At 38.0% G+C, this 18,510-nt stretch overlaps 1 protein-coding gene across 1 annotated transcript in view; it reads right to left on the bottom strand.

Annotated features, from left to right (window-relative positions):
- Positions 1-18,510, bottom strand: part of DOCK3 (dedicator of cytokinesis 3) — a gene marked incomplete at both ends in the record, with an annotated part of 215,636 nt that overhangs the window by 82,145 nt on the left and 114,981 nt on the right. Inside the window, 4 exons of the mRNA XM_082004660.1 lie at positions 3,187-3,312; positions 7,351-7,439; positions 15,120-15,267; positions 17,425-17,485. Coding sequence (XP_081860786.1) covers positions 3,187-3,312; positions 7,351-7,439; positions 15,120-15,267; positions 17,425-17,485 — 424 coding nt within the window. The remainder of the gene's footprint in view (positions 1-3,186; positions 3,313-7,350; positions 7,440-15,119; positions 15,268-17,424; positions 17,486-18,510) is intronic.

The raw sequence follows: 18,510 nt of genomic DNA, 5'->3' as shown, positions 1-18,510 counted from the left end.
GGGAAAGGAGGGCTTGATACATGAACAAATGCTACCATTTAGAAAACAAAATGGGATAGGGGAACTGTGTGCTAAGACACAGCTACAGAATTTTAATGGTTAACATATCTACATATGAAAGGATTTCCTGTTAAAAAAAGAAAGTGAAAATGTTAAAACCTATGACCAAGAAGATTCATTTGAAATGCTAGCGCTATTTACTTTTTTAAAAATAGATTGCTTGGTTCAGCAGAATGATCACGGCGTATTTTAAAAATACTAGGTGACCTAGCCTTTATTAATTTATTCATAAAAAACATTTTAAAATGACACTGCCTTGAAAAATCTGCATCCACTTGCAAAATACAAGTCATGAACTTTCTGTGCTCTTTTTTGAAAGAGAAAACCCTGTCTTTAAAGAGAAAGAAACAGTTCTGAAGCAAAGCAAGGACAAGGTAGTTTGACAAAGACAATTAAAGCAGCAGACATGGTTTAAAAACAGGTTTGGGTTTTTGTTTCTTCAAAAAGGAAGTATTTTTAGCTTTAGACAATACTAGTAAAGCTAAGAACGAATGTTTTATCCTGGCTGTAACAACACAAGCACAAAGTAAATTGATAGCCATTCCTTGTTCATGTAGCTTGGCTAATCCACCTGAACGACAACTTGCTCTACTCAAATGTTCTATCCTGGACATTGGGTAAACTCAAAGCAGAGTTTGATCTATTGTTTTAAAAGTGAACAACAGGCAAATATCTGCTGTCACTTGAATAATGTGAAACATATTTTCATTGCCAAAAAATCCTGATAAAATCCTGTTCACTGCAACAGTGAAGTTACATTATATTTTAATCTCCTAACTTTTCAGATATTTCATTATCCTGGAGAATACCCAGGATAATGAAAATTTTTGTTCGGAGCACCATTTGCCGCTACCTCTCTTCACATCTCATCTCCACTCTGGCAATTTCCTAATTTATCATTACAGTGAAAGTCTGTTCACGCTTCCATGGCTAACTTTCTTTTCTTACCTGCTGTTTAAAGACATTTACAAACTGCTTTTCGCCACAAATGCGAGCCCTTTTTTTTTTTTTCAAATACAAATGCCTAAAGCTTGGCATCGAAAAATCTATACATGCAGGCTTCTTGCAGCCCCCTTTGAATTGAGAAGTTCTGGCTGTCCAAGACCTCTAGAGAGGCAGTAAGCATTTAATAGCAGAATGGTGGTCCTTTCACACATTTGTTTGTATCAATCAGTATTTTGAGCAGATCTCTCTCTCTCTCTCTCTCAAACCAATTCCAAATAGATTATCATCTTAAAATCCCTGTGTTTTCTACAACAAAAATTGTGGTTCCCATAAAAAAAAAATCAGATTAGCAAGCAACTGTGGTCTTCTGAAGAGTATAATTTGAAAAACTGATGGGCTGACCAGAGCTGGGAAGATCACCACTGTACTTGCACAGAGGAACCTTACAACGGGAGAGCTGCAAACATATGCTGTGGAATCTGGTTTTAATTTACTTAAATGTCCAAGGTCTCTAGGCTGAGTGTCACAAAGATCATAATACTATACTTATGATTTGGTGGCCACCTTTTGCACTGAGGCAGTGCTTTTGCTAGAGTTCTTAATTAGAGAGAAAAAGAAAGTTTAGAAATTTGAATTGTCTGCAATGAATAGAGACTTTTTAAAGTTTAGGGTAGGAGCACTTTTCTCATGAAAATTGCTAACCTGCTTGTTCAAACCCTGGACAAAAGCACTGCCCAAAATAGAAGTACAGGGAAGACAAGCCCACTATGCCAGTCTGCAGAAAGAGGCTAGGGCCTGGAAAATGAAAAACAATTAGGGAGAACACTGAGGTCATAGAGCTATTCCTTAAGCTTGCTAAAATTCAGCAGTCTGAAGCACCTAGGGACAGCTCTATACATAAAAATGAAGAATAAAGTGATTCTTGCAGGAGAATCAGTTCACCTATACAGGTATGTAAATTTTTTAGGTTGACTTTTCCAGCTGTGATCTAGCTATTCTAGCTGACACATCCAGCTGTGATCCCAATTACAGCAGATCACCTTGCAGCAGATGTGTCTGCATATCAACATGAAATATTTAATCTTCTCTCTATTTGATTGCTTTGGGTTAAGGCTGGAACTGCTATAAGGTCACTAAAGACTAAAATTTATAATATCCTTTGCTACTGTATTACTGTTATTTTCAAGTCTGTTAGTAAATAAAACGCATATGGTTCTAAATCCTTTTACTTTAGTTTCTAGAAATTCTTCCCACCTACTCCCTATTTTTATTGTGCATTCTGAAGAGCCTCCATAATGAGGCTACAACAACTACTTTTGATACTGACATGTCACTGCAGTCTTTCAAGTAATAAAATCTGATACTTCTCCCATTATGCTTTCATAAAATTTCCTATGTCTGCAAAATCATCCTTGGTCTTGGTTATCATGCATAGCAATGAGGTAGTATTTCAAATGCTATACACGCAACATAATTAGTAAGCCCATTTCTTACTACACTGTAAAAATCAAGCCAGTATAATGCCAGGTTTTATATCTATTGATTGCATGACTGGCTAAGTTCCGGATTCCTCCCTAAATGAACTCTCTGCTATGCTGGGACTACCTCAACTTATGCCAAAACATGAAGCATCTCAAGCTGCTCCTCCAAACGTAAGGAGCAAATGAAGTACAGCAATGCTTCAGCCAAAACAGCTGCTGCACGGACTAGGTGCTCTTGTAAGGCGAGCTGGAAAATCAGACCAGATTTGCAGACTCCTGTATTGTCAACCACCACAAAAGGATCGTACTAACTCCAAAAATCAAGGTGGCAAAGTGGAAACTTTTTCCAGGCTTTCGATTATTGGGAAGAAGAAACTTCATGCATTTTAAAAGAAACATCTCTATGCGTAGCATACATGAGGGATATGCAATTGGTGGGGGAGGTGAGGAGAATACCAAAGCAATCTTTCCAGATCACCTTCTATACATGTGAATTTAACACCTTCTATTACTATAATGTTCGTTGATTAAAATGTTTTAGCATGCCTCCCTGAATCTGGAATTGGCATTTACAGATAAATAAGGCAACTCTTCTATTATTAATCTTCTTCAAGTAAAGCACCAACCACAGTGATGCTTGTCTAGGAGAGTATGAGGAAAAAAATGACCAGTATTTTAAGATTAGAGCTGTTATGTTTACCTGGCATTATAACATCAGGAAAACCCAGCTTCCTGGTAATAGAAATGCCTCTATTAAATATCATGGGGTTTTCCCTTCGAACCTGTTCCATGTCACCACGAAGAAGTTGAAGAGATATTATAAGTCCTGGAAAAAAAACAAAGGTGTTAATTTTTACAGACCTTAAGAATTAGATGTCTGTATATACAAGGCATGCAGGTAAAATAACGTTTTGTTCCACAAAGCATTGTTAATTTAATACAAATATATAAATACAGAATTCTTTTCTCTCTTGGGGTAATTTAAAAGTGAAATGGAAGCAACAAAATTGCTTTAAGGGATCAATTAAGAGCATAACGTTATATTACAATACAATTTTTTTAAATCAGAATACTTAATTTTGCAGATATGTCACAAGTTACAGTGAAGTACTTAGTATTATTCCTATTCCTCACATACAGCAGGTTACAACATCTGTATGAGCAATGCCACTTCTGTGTGAACTACCACATCACACAGTGCCGTAGAACACCTCTGAAGTGCCTTCAATCCCGCTTAATACCATTAAAAAAACCCAAACAACAACAAAAAAAGTATCTTAAAGCGCATCTGGTCCACTTGTTTCTTCAACTACTTCATACAAGAATGTCGTTTTTAATGAAATTCCCTTCAGTACCTCAGCATGTTTCAAGAGTACCAGCTGGTCAAACCGGCTTGAGGAAAAAAAGAGTAAGAAAAGCTCAGCAACTAGCTCTTTCAGTGCAACCCTTTCCTCAGTATATCAACTGAATAGCTTGATTGGGAATAATTACACCGTTAATCTCAGTCCAACTGCTTTCTCTAGTTGCTTTTAATTTATACCATACTAAACCCCTAAAATGAGGATAATCATATAATCATTTAGGTTGGAAACGACCTTTAAGATCAAGTCCAACCATTAACCTAGTACTGCCAAGTCCACCACCAAACCATGTCCCTAAGAACCACATCTACACATCTTTTAAATACCTCCAGGGATGGTGACTCAACCGCTTCCCTGGGCAGCCTGTTCCAATGCTTGACGATACTTTCGGTGAAGAAACGTTTCCTAATATCCAAACTAAGCCTCCCCTGGTGCAATTTGATGCCGTTTCCTCTTGTCCTGTCCCTTGTTACTTGGGAGAAGAGACCAACACCCACCTCGCTACAACCTCCTTTCCGGCAGTTGTAGAGAGCGATGAGGTCTCCCCTCAGCCGCCTCTTCTCCAGGCTGAACAACCCCTGTCCCCTCAACATACTACTGCTACTACTAGCAACAACAATAATACCACCAATACAATAATGTATTGTATAATGTATATATTGTATAATGTATATATTGTATAATGTATATACAATAATGTAAAGTCAAGCATTACGATATCAGAAAATGTCAGCATTAAGCTCAACCATGTAAGCCTAGCCTCATCTGCTGAGCATACATCACCAGCTTCACAGATCAATGTGAATGACATTCACATAGTAATCTTCCACAATTTTTTTCGCATTCAATGAATAATAGTTAGTCAATAGTTCTCACTCAACAAATGACAGCCAGGAGTCCTTTCTATCGTTTATTCACTCGCTGGAACAACTCATACGAAACACAACACATACACAAACGCTGCCTCGTATACATATTCTTGCACGAGCCATCTAAAGTTCTGCTCCTTCCTAAGCTTAATATATCGGCTTTGCGAACAATATTTAGTTGCCATTTTGTTAGACAAGTTACTAGGGAAATGAAACCAGTAATATCATGTAACTCCCACTCAGTTTCTGCTCTTTTCCCTTGAAATAATTTTCAAGCCTGTTGTTTGGCTTCAGCCAAATTTGGCAAGTAAGTAGGTATCCAGACAACATGAAGATGTGTAAGTTTTATGAATACTGGGAGTTGGGATGAAAAAAAAGAGCATAAAGCCTTAAAATGAAGGAAAAGGGAGGCCAACCAGCCAGCTGAACAATCAGCATGTATGTACTCCAAAGTTGCCAAAACATAGACTTGCAACTGTCCAGCTAAGTAGTCAGAAGAGCACTGCAAAGCACTGCAAGGAAAACAAAGATTCAAACCCTTTGAATACCAGGTATGAGTGTACATCTGTGTGTGTGTGCTACAGAAGGTTTAACTGAACACAGGAAACAAGTTCATTAGAAATCAGTCTTGACTATTCTTGCCACTTACAGAAAAACTTGTTCATTTTATATCCTCTTTTGCTATTAAGAACAAACAAATGAAAATAAATTTTAAAAATTCCAGCATAAAGGACTGGAGCAAATTTGGAAGTTTAGAGCTCCCCACATCCAACATCCCCAGTACTTAACAAATAGCATCAGAATTCTCTATTATCTATAGAAATTAGTGACTAGAGATAATAGAATACGTAATTTTCCAGCATGGTATTTCATATATTACTTACATGATACCCTTTCATGTATACCACCCCAAAAAACTTCTGCCTACCTTCTTGCTCTCCCCAAATAGTTTTATAAATCTGCTCTCCAGTCCTTTTTCTACCCAGTCTATCCTTACAGATTTTTTTTTTTTCCTACTCCCTTCAACAGATCTGAAGGACTAATTTTACACAAGACCCGGGAAGGTGGGGAAAGGAACAGAGAGCTTTTCTTCAGGAAAAAGTCACATTTGTAATCTCAGCATTTTCCCACTGTAAGAGCAGGTTCTGAGAGGCCCAGATTGTATTACTTATGCTTAAATCACGTCAGCCTGCAATACAGCCCCTCCCACCCGGACAATACCTCTACCAAGTTTCAACCTCCTATTCCAGAGAGGCATTTCAAATTAATGAAATGTTTGAAATAATTATTTTTAAAAGCCAAAAGGCAAAGGTAAAAAGTTATCTATCTCCCTTCTGCTCTTCAAAAAAGCTCACATGTGGGGGAAAAAAAAGTTTTCAGCAGCCACCTGGAACTGGAAATAAATGCAAACAGCCCAAGTTTTTGAAGTTTTAAACAATGCAGGAAAATGTTTTAATAGTAAGTGGTGGATGACCTTAGCTGTAACAGGAGGAACAGCAGGGAAAGAGACCAGCTTTGCATGCAATAAAATTCCAAACCTGAGAACTGTTTTATTTGCTTATTGTTGCGCGTAGTATCTTCTACGGGAGTGTGAACTGCATATTCCACTACAATATCTCAATATGCAAACAAGTGGTATTAAGACAGTATCAATATTCAGACATTAGTATGCCAATGAATCAGGCATGCGGTAATGAATGCAAAACTAGCTGTAACAAAGCAGAACTGCATCCTAGCAGCTGGGTCATTTAGAACAGAACAGTAATGATATCTCTGAATTAGTGAACTACAGAAATCTTTAAATGAGGTAACAAGATAGGACAAGATTTACTTTCCAAATTTATCTGTCATTAACTAGGAAAATAAAAATGGATTTGAAAGGTGGCAAAACTCTGCCAAAACAGTTATTCTCCTCAACTGTGTCATGAAACATTTAGTATTGAAACTAAACTGATTATTTTCTGGATAGTCAGACAAATATGTTAGACAAATTTAACCTCTGGTTTTGCTTCTGTTGACAAGGATGCATGGTATCCTCAGGAGAGTAAGCCTTAGATACCTGGAATTTTCAAGGCAGTACTGGATGAAAAGGAAAACAGTTTTAACTCAGGAAAATTCTGGTGAATAAAATTTAAATGCTCCACTTCCTGTGCAGCCAAGTCTGAGCCAGTGTCACAAAAAAATACTTTTAAAGGAGTTCTGCCAGCGCTGAGTGCTGCTTATGTTGTATACTCCTGTGGGACAGCAGTTTTCACAAGCATAGATACACGCAGTAACTGTGACAGCCAATATATGAAGACTGTCAGAGTAAACTAATACTACAGCAGGCCACTAGCTCTCTCCACTGCTGACCTCTCGAGATAAAAACACAGATAAAATGAAGAAGGAAATTTAGCATGCTAAATTTTCTTGTCAGCTGTATCTGAGAAGGAAAGGTATCAGGTGTGTTGTTTTTTTTCACCTGTAAACTGAATGTGAACAATTTTTAGCTAAACTTTTAAATCATCACAAGTAAAGAAATTCAGCTATGCATAATCTCACATCTCACTGAATTCTCTACTATAAATAACCAGCAATTTTGTAAAGGAAATCTTCAGCTGTTAATATGATAAAAATGTACAAGTAAATATTTACCATAGTTTGAGCTGGGTGCTGTGTATTTGGTGCTGGACTTGCGAATAATATTTTCATGGATCTGGCACCATTCATTTTCATTGTTACACCTAAAATAAAAGAACAGTAATTCAAGTTAAAAGCTTTCTGCTAAACCATCTTAGGACAGGAAAGTCAACTTCACTGTACAGATGAAAGGTTGCTGGGTTTTGATGAATGAGAGAAATCCCATATAACTCTTGTTTTTAAAAGTGGAAAGAAACAAAACATTCCCTAATAGTTATCTCTTCTTCATAGACACTTTGGAGCCTGTAGTGACTTTTCTGTCATCAAAGACATTGTTTCACTCTTCATATTATGGCAGAATGATGAAAGCTCTTGACATCTTTAGCTGAATTCTGTACACATAGAAAATTAATTTTAAGCTGACATTAACTGTTGCCACATATTACCTTTTCGTGCTTAATAAAAAAGTGAGAACCAAGAAATAAAAAGTGAAATTTGAAAGACTAAAAAAACCTCTGATTTTAGTATCTCAGACATTTACAACAACACTTTTCCTTTCTTACATATTTTACAGAACACCTTGAAACATGATGTGCATCCCATCACATCCTCAAATTGTAGGACAAGAACATATAACAACACAAAGTATGCTTCTGTATGTGTATCATCTTCTGGAGAAGCATTTCACAATTGTTTATTCATCTATATGTAATTCTAATAAGCATTTGCAAACACTGTTCTATTTCATTTTCAGTTACATTACCATCTGTAAATCCTCGAGAGAAGTCTAGGACTGAAATGATAATACACCTTTCCTGTTAGGTTATGCAGTTAAAGGCTCATCATCTTGAGCACCAAGAAGAGGAACAATGGCAGGTGGGGGAAGCCTGGTAACCCGGACCCCGCTCCTCCCAGGGGTACCACAGGAGGGTGTTCAGCACATTGACGAGGTGCAAAACCCGTCAAGATGAGTCAGCCAGAAAGGCTCTGTGGATGGCGTTAAAGACTGAAATGGGTTACTGCCTTTGGTGACAATGGCATGTTGGGGAAGTGCATTTTGGGATTGTTCAAGACTTAGAAAGAACTGTAGGGCAATAGAGGGGCAAGGGTATAAAATGGCTGCTGTCAGTATATTTGTCTGGTCATGCCCTGTGCCTCAAGTGAGTGTCTAAAACCAGGGACAGAGGGATTTGTAGCATATGTATATACGTTTGCCTCTAACAAGTTTCTACCCTGCTAAACCAGAGAGGAAAACAGGATGAGGCCTTCGGTGCCGATGTGTGTGTATGAGTGTGTATTTCTGCCTGTGTTGATCTGCGTGGCCGGCTGTATGTATGTGTGTTGTGTGTGCGCACACGTGTGGGATACACGCTCAGCCTAGTGCCTGGCAGCAGCTGGGGGCATGGAGCTACGCTCTACTGCAGCACAATGCTACTCCATCGCAATAAAATCAGATTGTGTAACGGAAAGTCAAAACCAGTATCTCTTACTGCTCTATCACAAGCTTTATGTATAAATATTTTGAAGTAGAGCAACATTTAAAAAAAAAAAAATCCTCTTTAAATCACTGTATCTATAGTTCTATAGATATTCCTGTTACTCTGATGGCAACATTCTGGAGACGAAAATTAGGGACATTGCAACATTTCAAAATTACATTGTGATAGAGATAGCCGAGAGCCCCAGAAACAAATGTTTCAGTTCCCTTTCTGGTCATGGAGAAATATAGATACCTTTTAATGATAACTGCCCCCCAAAATCATCATATGATCGGAGCACACCTGGATGCTTGTGCCCTTGCGCACCCAAGTCGGAAGTGCCACGCTTCTTTTTAGGATCCAAAGCTAGAGAAAACCTTCTCCAGTAATAAGATGTATTCAGAGGTGTATTTTGTCAATTCCTGTTCACCCAACATATCAATATTTAACTAGTATTTTGTTTATATGTTTCTACTGTCAATTAGGAAAAGACATCACATGGCAGTTGGTAGTCTGCATCTCAAATTCTGCACTCAGTTTTGGGCTCTCCAATACAGAAAAGACAATTGGAGAGAGTCCTGTGGATGGGCAGGTGGCTGGAACACATGCTGAAGGAGGAGAGGCTGAGGGACCTGGGTTTTTTCAGCCTGGAGAACACAAGGCAAGAGGGGGAACATTAACAGCAAGGCCTACAAGCAGTTACTGAGACAAAGGAGCGAGCCAGATTCTTCAGTGGTGCATAGTGAGATGATGTAAAGCAACAGGCATAAGCACACACAAGGAAGGTTCAGAATGGGTATTAGCAATAGCTTTTCCATGAGGATAGTCATTGGAACAGGCTGCCCAGAGAGGCTGTGCAGTCTCCATCCTTGGAGGTTACCGAGACACAACCAGATAAAGACCTGAGCAGCCTGGTCTGATCTCGTAGCTGGCCTTGCCCTGAGAAGGAGGTTGGACTAGAGAGGTCCCTTATCAACCTGAATTAAGATTCTTATTTATCTGAGCAGCAAAGTCACACGACTATTTGCACTAGTCTTTGTAAAGCTGTATAACCAACTTGCTGAACTCACTACGCTTGAATGGAATCACACCAGGAAAAGTGTGCCATCAGTGCTATACAGCTTGTTACAACAGAATGAAGGGACACACTATAAATGTTATGAAGAACTTTACACTCATGTAAGCACAGCTGAAATGACAATTTTACCAGTACAATAATGATTGAAAAACAAAAATGGAACCTTTACCACGAACAGTGCTATTGGTCAAAAATGAGGGGGGAGGGGGAGAGAAAACCAGTATGTTGATCAAGTCTAATTGCTTTTTAAATTCAATTGTGCTTTATTTAAAGGACAACAGCAAGATTTGAAGATCTCCATGAAGTCAGCAATTTTTAACTCAGCAGCAATAGTGAATCTTATTTCTCCTGAAGTGCAACTGAATTAAATTATTAAACTTCTGTCCCATTGACTCTTAAAAGTAAAAAAACAACCCCAAAACCAGAACAGAACAAAAAACAGAACAAAACAACAACAAAACACCCCCAAAGCCTTCAGCTCCTAGCAAGACAGGAGTCTTGAGAAACAAGTCACTTTGTAAAACTTCTCCCAAGGATATTAACATTTTTTTCCCTTTTTTTGTTTCCTCCTGAGAGTACATAATGTTGGCAAAATTTGGGTAAGATACAAACAAGCTACTGTGAAGACTGGGATTTTTTTGTCTGCTGTGTTATGTAACTGAAGAATAACATGGCAAAAGGAATTAAGGCTATCTAGAACAAGTAGTAGCTAGTAATTTTCCACATCTTCAGTATTATAAAACCATATACTGCCAAGAATAACAAGATAACCCACAAAGCCTTTTATGGCACACTTACTGACATCCCCTGCAAATGTTGATTATTATAAAAGCCAAAGGAACATAGAAAGCTTGGAATAAATTAAACATGAAGTACAGACAGTAGAAAAGGAAAAATGGAGATAAACCATTAGGAGTTACTTCCTCCCAGTGTGCTATCCAAAAGTATTCATTTAATTGAAATGCTGATCGGGCTGTACTGCTGTATTCCTAGGTCATCTGGTGCAGGTTAGATTGGGATTATACCATGTGAAATCTTAGCTCCACCTATCTCAACATTCCTCCTTTCACTGCAATGGGTTTAGGTTTTCAGACATCTCAGCTGATTGTTAAGAATGTATAAAAATGAAGAAAAAATCCCACACTGGCAACAGTAGATACTACTTGGGCAGGGTACATGAGCCTGACTGCTCAGGTACCCTGCCCCGAGGTTGCTGCATTAGGGATGCTAGTGTACATCCCTGTCTGTTCCTATTCCTCTGTTTACGGACCTGTGGTTCATAAACTTGTCTAATCCCCTTTGGACCCGCTAATACCATCTGTCTTCACAACATCCTCTGGCAGTACAACCCAGAAAATCATTACTTGCTTTCTAAAGAAGTATTTCCTTCCATCTTTTTTAATGTCATCGCCTCCCAATTTCATTGAGCACCCGTAATTCTTGTACTGTTGTATTCTGTGAACAGTTTACCCTCCACTATGATTTTCTAAGTCTTGGTTGTATCCCTTCCCACCACCACTTTTCTCCTCCTCAAACTGAAGCTCCCCACCCCAATCTCTCTCATAAAGAAATGATTCTACGCCCTTCAACATTTTAGTTGCTCTACTCCATACCTTCTATAATTAATATATCCTTTCTGGGAAGAGAGATCAGAGATCCATACAGTAACTCAAGACAGGTCAGCACTGAAGTGACCTTCCAGAACTTAGCAGTATGGCAAATTGCACTCCCCAAAACAATCTCTTGAAACCAAAACGCAACAGAGCTAAGACACTAATCGGCAGTTGGTCTGTGCTACCTCAGAACTTTAACCAATATTCAGCTTGTCAGGAAAAAATAAACATTAACTTCACATTGTTTACTTCTCTTGCCAAGGCATTAAAAGTCATTTATCCTACTGCAAATAATCTTCTCCTTAAAGCAGAGAGATAACCTATAGGACAAATTCTGTACCATCCTCCATCCTCACAGGTGAGATTACAGAAATTTTCTACCCTCTGATAACTTTTGAGTTGCTGTACCAGCCTCTGGAGTGCAAGTTAAAATAGATTCCAGCCTCCAGTGACTTATGCCTGCAAATTAACCTGGAACAAAGTTATCCCAAAATCAATGGACTGTAAAGATAGCTTAAAGCTAATTTTGTACCAACTGCCAATGTACACTGCACTTTACACTTCCTGAAGACAAAGAAGAATATTGTCCCAAGTTTGAAATACTGGCCTGAAAACACTTGCTTGTAATATGCATTTTATTATGTTAACACTTTACTTGTCTAAATACCAAATATATTACAAAATATATTTCTTTTTTAAATAAGAATTTTCTCCTGAGCCATCCATCACCTTTTCAGGTTGGCTGGTTCTACAGTAAATTTACCATTTGGAATGTTTGCCCTGCTACATCAGACCCTGATGTCAAACAGATGGGGACAGAAATGCAATGTACGCTCTTGTCCAGCTGGGCAAATAGCAACAACTGCACATCAAAAGGGAAAGGCATTCAAGCAATACACTACATTAAGAAGTAGGAATTTTAAGAGCTAGTGATGGAGAAAGAGGAAAAAAAAAGGACCGAGAGAAAAACAGGACAAAAAATAAAACTGAAAAAGATAATATGAAAGAATAAACATGAAGTTTTTAGGGGAATGGGAAGATCGACACAAAGAGTAACATTCAATGAGCAAAAAACTATTAAAAATTCATATAAAAATATGAAATCAAGTAATCCCAGGAAAAAATGGATTGAGAATGTAGTTTCCATCCTACTTTTAAAACATTTTACATGTATATTATTCAAAAGAATTATAAAAGTAAACCTTCATGCTTTTACATAATGAGCTTATAACTAGAGATGTGGTACTATATCCTCTTAGTAAAATTATAACACAACTGCAGGATTAACAAACAGGAAAATCTGGATTGTGAGAAAGAAGTATTTTTCAGACATAAATCTTTAACAATAATAAAGCAAGCCGAGAAAGACTGGTGCATTAAATTGATTTTTTTTTTTTCTTCCCATAAGCATTCTCTCTTGTGGATCCAGCAAAAGTATCCATTGAAACACCATGTATTTATTTCAGCTTTTGTTAGGTTTTCAGTTTCTCAGATTTCTTCCAGCTTCTCCCCGTGAAAAGGCTTTCTGGCTGTATCTGACTGCCTCATTTGTGGCAGCTGTAAGTTTTAGCTTTAGCCAGATAGCTACAAAAAGAGTGCTTTTTACTGTTCCTTTAAAAATACAAATACACCTCCCTCCATCTTTATGATGTTTTTGGATTGGCCTGAGGCATTTTAACAATAATCAAAATGAGAGCAGCAGGTAAGAAAATCAGTTCAGCGTTGTTTAAGCATTCATATACAATTTTAAACTTAACAAATGACAAAAATGTGTCATTTCAATTGTAGTCTACAGGGCAAGAAAAGGTAGGTTAGCTAAAAGAATGTGCAAAGAGAAGATGCAAGCAGATAAACCTGTGAAAACATTCTGTAGTGGAAGACTAACAGCTATTAAAGCTGCAAAAAGGATAAGCTGGTGCCCTTTAGATACATCCATTTCCCTTCCGAAGAATTTCATTGCAGGTTTACAGAGAACACTCCGAACAGCAGAAGCATAAAATAATGATGTACAAGACTTATAACAACTCAAGCAAATGATAATAGTGATAAAAAGTTACAAGCATCTGATTACAGAGTTGAATTCTATTATGGGCTCTACCTCCTCTCTGGGAAGGCAGTAATGGTTGTGCGCGGACGTTAAAAACAAAAGGTGTGGGGAAGCAGACAGGAAGAACAACAGCTGGTATAAACCCACTGAAACATTTAGGCAGATACGGCTTGTACTTTGGGTGGCGTGAAGGGAATCCATCCCAACAAAACACTTCAGATTCAGAGGAAGAAACGGGAAGCTCTCCACCCTGTGATTTTTTTTTATCATAGTAGTAGGACTTTGGATTGCTCAACTGGCTGCATGACTTTATTTGTCACTGACAAATGGAGAAGTCCAGTATTTCACAAGCTTTTTCTCTCCTATTTGTCAGTGAAGAAGCAGTTAAAGATGCATTAAAAGGGCATCAAAACAGAAATCTGATATTCAGAATGTTCCATTACTGTAAACATTCAAAACATTGCTGTTGCACTATACTAACACCATATCTACAAGGCCAATATTAACACAAACGATGTAACCAAACACCACTGGTTTGAGATAAGCTGAAACTGAATGGTGACAAAGTGCCAAGACTATCCAGTTTCCATTGACATGGAGAAGAAAGCCAACCATTATGGCCTAAGGCCATAACTTGACATTTTTGCTACAGTTTTCATAACTGTTGGCAAAAGAAGAATGGAAGAGCTGACTCTGAGAGGCTTTTCTCTGGACTTACAGATTTCTAACGTATGAAGAGATATCCAAGAATCTTTCAGTGAACAGTGAAAGCCATTTTTTTTTCTATTTTCCCTTGAATGTCAGTCAGATTTTCTGCTGCTGAATGGACTTCTCAAAGAGTAACAGTGTTTTACACCCCACTCCCCCCACAATTATCTTATTACTCGGATAGTGGCCACAGACCACAAAGTAATGTCAGCTGTATCTCAGTCCAACTGCAAAGCAGATATTACCAGTATTTATCCTCACTGACAAGAGATGTAAATACTCCCTTCAGTGTCCAAACAGTTTGTCTGTGGCCTCTTTATTACAACTGTGAGACCACATTTCATAATAAGAATTTGTTAGTTCAAAGTTACAAACAACTGAAGATAGATTCTTGCTTAAAACAACATTGACTTGAATTTTTTGGTCATGGTTGACTTCAGTTGTTTTCTACTTCTTTTGATGGACACCATGGCTAATAAGGAATAGGATATGGGGCATGAGTAACAATTTCCTTCCTCAGGTGAAATACAGCATTTCTTTGGTTTTGAGCTTAGCAGATTTTAAATAAATCACATTAATAAAAGTGCAGCTTTGCATGTCACAGATTTGGGCAATATCCAATAACTTCTGAAGCATTTCAGATACTTGAAAGATCTGTGATGCTATTTATTAGTTTGTATGAGCTTCTGGAATAATAAAGGAGTAAAAACCAGTGCCAACAACACTAGTTTACGTTGTGAGGAGGATAAGGCAGCAAATGCAGTTTATGGCACCTTGATATTTAATATCTCTTCAGTATCTCATCACCCAACATACACAAAGTGTTTTTTCTAATTCTTTTCCTTCTAGGAGTTACTCACGTGTAAACTTTGAGAACAAAATCCTTCTCTTCTTTTATTTCAGAGATTGACTGAAGTACATCCATGATGCTCAATACTGCACAGCCATAGGGGCGGCGATAGTGTAAATGAGGGGGCCCTTTTTTTGAATCATTTAGCAACATGCGACCTAAAATGAAATTTAAAATATTAAGAGATTCACACGGAGCCATTCTGTCCATTCTGCTCTACTGTCCCTCTGAACATGCATACTTACAGTAAGTTTCAACTATAGATTGCAGTCTTCTCTATACTTCCCCTTCTTCTTTCTTCTTATACGTTTTCAAATCCAGAGGTCCATTGGAACCTACCTGACCCACTGGGCTACTCTGATTAAGGCACACTGCCTCATTTAGCTAACAGAACACTCAAGGGCAAAGTGAAGAGCGTCATGTCTGGCCATCTTTGATTTGCAGCCCCATGACACATATTTGCATCCAGCTGGGTTGACTACAAATCATCTGTTGAATGAGCCAAGAATATGGCTTGTACTCACCTCTCTGCATCCACACGGAGATTCACTGTGGTGCTTCCATTATAGTCTAGCACTTACACAAATTTTCACTTTGTACAATTGCTTTAAGGGAATGTATTATATATTGGGTCATTTATCATGTTTGTCTCGGACTGCATAAAGGAGAATTCTGAGGTAAGAAGCTGCTCAATGATTAACTTCCTATTGTTAAAGCAGTCTTTATAATAGAGTAAAAAATGCCAAGACCAGAAAAATCACCATGATAATCTAAGCCAACTTGTAACATTACACATAGTAATTTGTCTAGCACTTCTTGCATCAAGGTTAAAAAGCTGAGCTTGAACTACAGCGTTCTTTCTACAGGCTTCATTTATCATCTCAAGTGATATAGAGTAATTCTAATTTTTAGACCCTTTATGACACAGCGAAGTCAGACAATGAAAAGTTTCTAACACATTGGTGACTTGGCATATTGTCATTCACAGGACAACACAACAAAGCTATGGCTTCACTAAGCTGTTCAGACCTTCTGTACTTCAGAAAAGGTATCTGTGGCTGGTAACAGATGCCAGTAGTGAATGGGCTGGAAACATGGTTAAATACCCTGTCATTGCAAACACTACCTAGCCATTTGTCAATTAACAGAAAACCTGAAAAACATGAAAGACAGTGCACTACTCAGTTGTTTGAAACAATACAACTGAAAAGACTCTTATTCCTACTGTGTGTTGTTAACATTTTAGGCCTAAATATTTTAAATAAGTTATACTTAACCTATGTAAAACATTTACTTGTTAATTTCTCAGTGAAAGTACACACACTCATAGTTTAGAACCATTTAACTCCCTGCTACTGACCAATTATATCCTTTTTAATTAGAGCTTCTTTCTATCCAACACCTTCCATCTAGAAGAGACTCTAGCAACTTAATTCACATACCAGAAGTCATATAGTCACTTCACTTAAACATGTTGCTGGGCTAAAAAATTCATCTAGCTGTCCGTTAACTACTGCAAGCACTGCTCTATACCGTAGAAGACACATTCTAAATTCAACTTCAATCATAAACGCTTCGCATTCTTCCTACTGTAAATTTCAAAAAGAATAAATGAAGCCTAGCCTGGCCTACAAAGAGTCAGAAAAACTTGCTCTATAAAAGATGACTAGCCAAGCGAATCAGCAAGCACGGGCTTTCTTCCCTGGCTAGGGTCAGCTCCAGGTACTAAGCATCCCGATCTCTCCTCTGCAGAGCTCTGTGCAAGCATCCAGGAGAACCTGGAAGGAAGCAAGTGTATGCTGCTCAATGTTGGGCTGCAAGCTTGACAGGCTTCCAGCAGGCAGATACTGCTGCTAATGCTCCCTTTCGGTGTCAGCAGGTAGAAAGAACACCGGACAGGTATGACAGCTTCCCCGCTCTTCCGTTTTACAGGCATCTCCCTAAACTCAAGTGTGGGTTCTTGGAAACACTGCAGACTCCTACAGCAGAAAACAGATCTTTATATATGTCTAACAGCATCTGATTTACTAGAAGTGAATGGCCACCCCAAATGTGGTGTTTAATTGAGTATTTTGTTTCAGACTTAGGAAAAAAAATAATCACTGTTAAATGGTCATCAGTAACTTTCTAACACTTAGCTACATATGGTCTGAATGTTAACCTCAGCAGATTGGCATGGTCTATGACTGAGTTTTCTAACTGGTTAAATCATTATAATGTCAGTTAAGTAAAACATACATTGAAAAATAGTGTATATAAAACAGTGTAAAAGCACTGTTAATTATATACATTTCAATTAATAAATCATACTGTACCTATTCGAATTACATGGGCAACGATGTACAAATCTCTCTTCATGTCCTTGCTGCTGAGATCCTAAAAGATTGGAAAAAATACAGACATTAAAAAAAGAGAACACACTGCACCTCCAAAATTAAGTGCCTGCAAAACTCCCATGAACAATAAGGACTACACAGTGTTAGTTTCCATTCATTTAGCTACTCCACCTTTAAATAAGAGAAAGTATTATTATTTCTAATTTACAGACAAGAAAAAGAAAGCATAGAAGTATTTTATTTGGTTGGAATGTTCTTTAAAAAGAAAAGAAAGGAAAGATTCCAACTGCACTGACTAGTAATGCTGTTTCAAAATTCTGGCAAACATTTAAAATGTTCATTTAATCCTGAATTCAAACACATTATTAGACTGTATTAAATTTACAAAGTTAATTTAAAACCCTGAGCTACCTCACAGCTTCAATCCATTCTGGCTTCCTTCACCCCATCCCCTGACTACAGGTCCCAGACCTGTCCCCAAGCCTGTTCCTTCACTTCTGCTTTCCTGTTTGGCTTTTGACTTCTCATCATGGAGTCTTAGTTTCACATGATGGCTCTAGAAAAAAATTTCCAGCATGACTCTCAGAATTTAGATGTAACTTCAAGCACATTTTGAACTAATCTCTATTTTATGAGCAGATAGGTGCAGTTCCTCAGAACAAGCAAAAGTCTGAAGAGGTATAAAGGTAGGAGACTCAGATACATGGTTTATTTTAATGCTTTTGAATGCGCAGCGTTAATCCTGTTTCATATGATATATTTATTACAGTATGAAAGCATCAAGGCAGTGTCTCAACCATGCGTAGAACCTACAGGCTCTATAGTTGATGGGAGCCAAGGGCAGGTAGTTCATTGCTAGCTGCCTTAAAAGTCCAAAAGCAGGGTAGGCTGCATGCAAACTGCTGACTGGAAATACTCTCTGCCCCCTTCTAACTGCTGAAACACACCACGGGATTATTTGGGGAGCATGGTAGTTGGAAATGGCCACATTTGGCTAAAAACATTCTAATGGTTTAGTGACGTAGTTGGTCACTCTTATACCTGGTATGTTCAAAACAGTGATAG

Source organism: Phaethon aethereus (assembly GCF_964289735.1).
Source record: "Phaethon aethereus genome assembly, chromosome: 11".
In the NCBI taxonomy this organism is placed as follows: domain Eukaryota; kingdom Metazoa; phylum Chordata; class Aves; order Phaethontiformes; family Phaethontidae; genus Phaethon; species Phaethon aethereus.
Note: the sequence above shows the minus strand (reverse complement) of the source record. Positions and strands in the feature narration are given on the sequence as shown.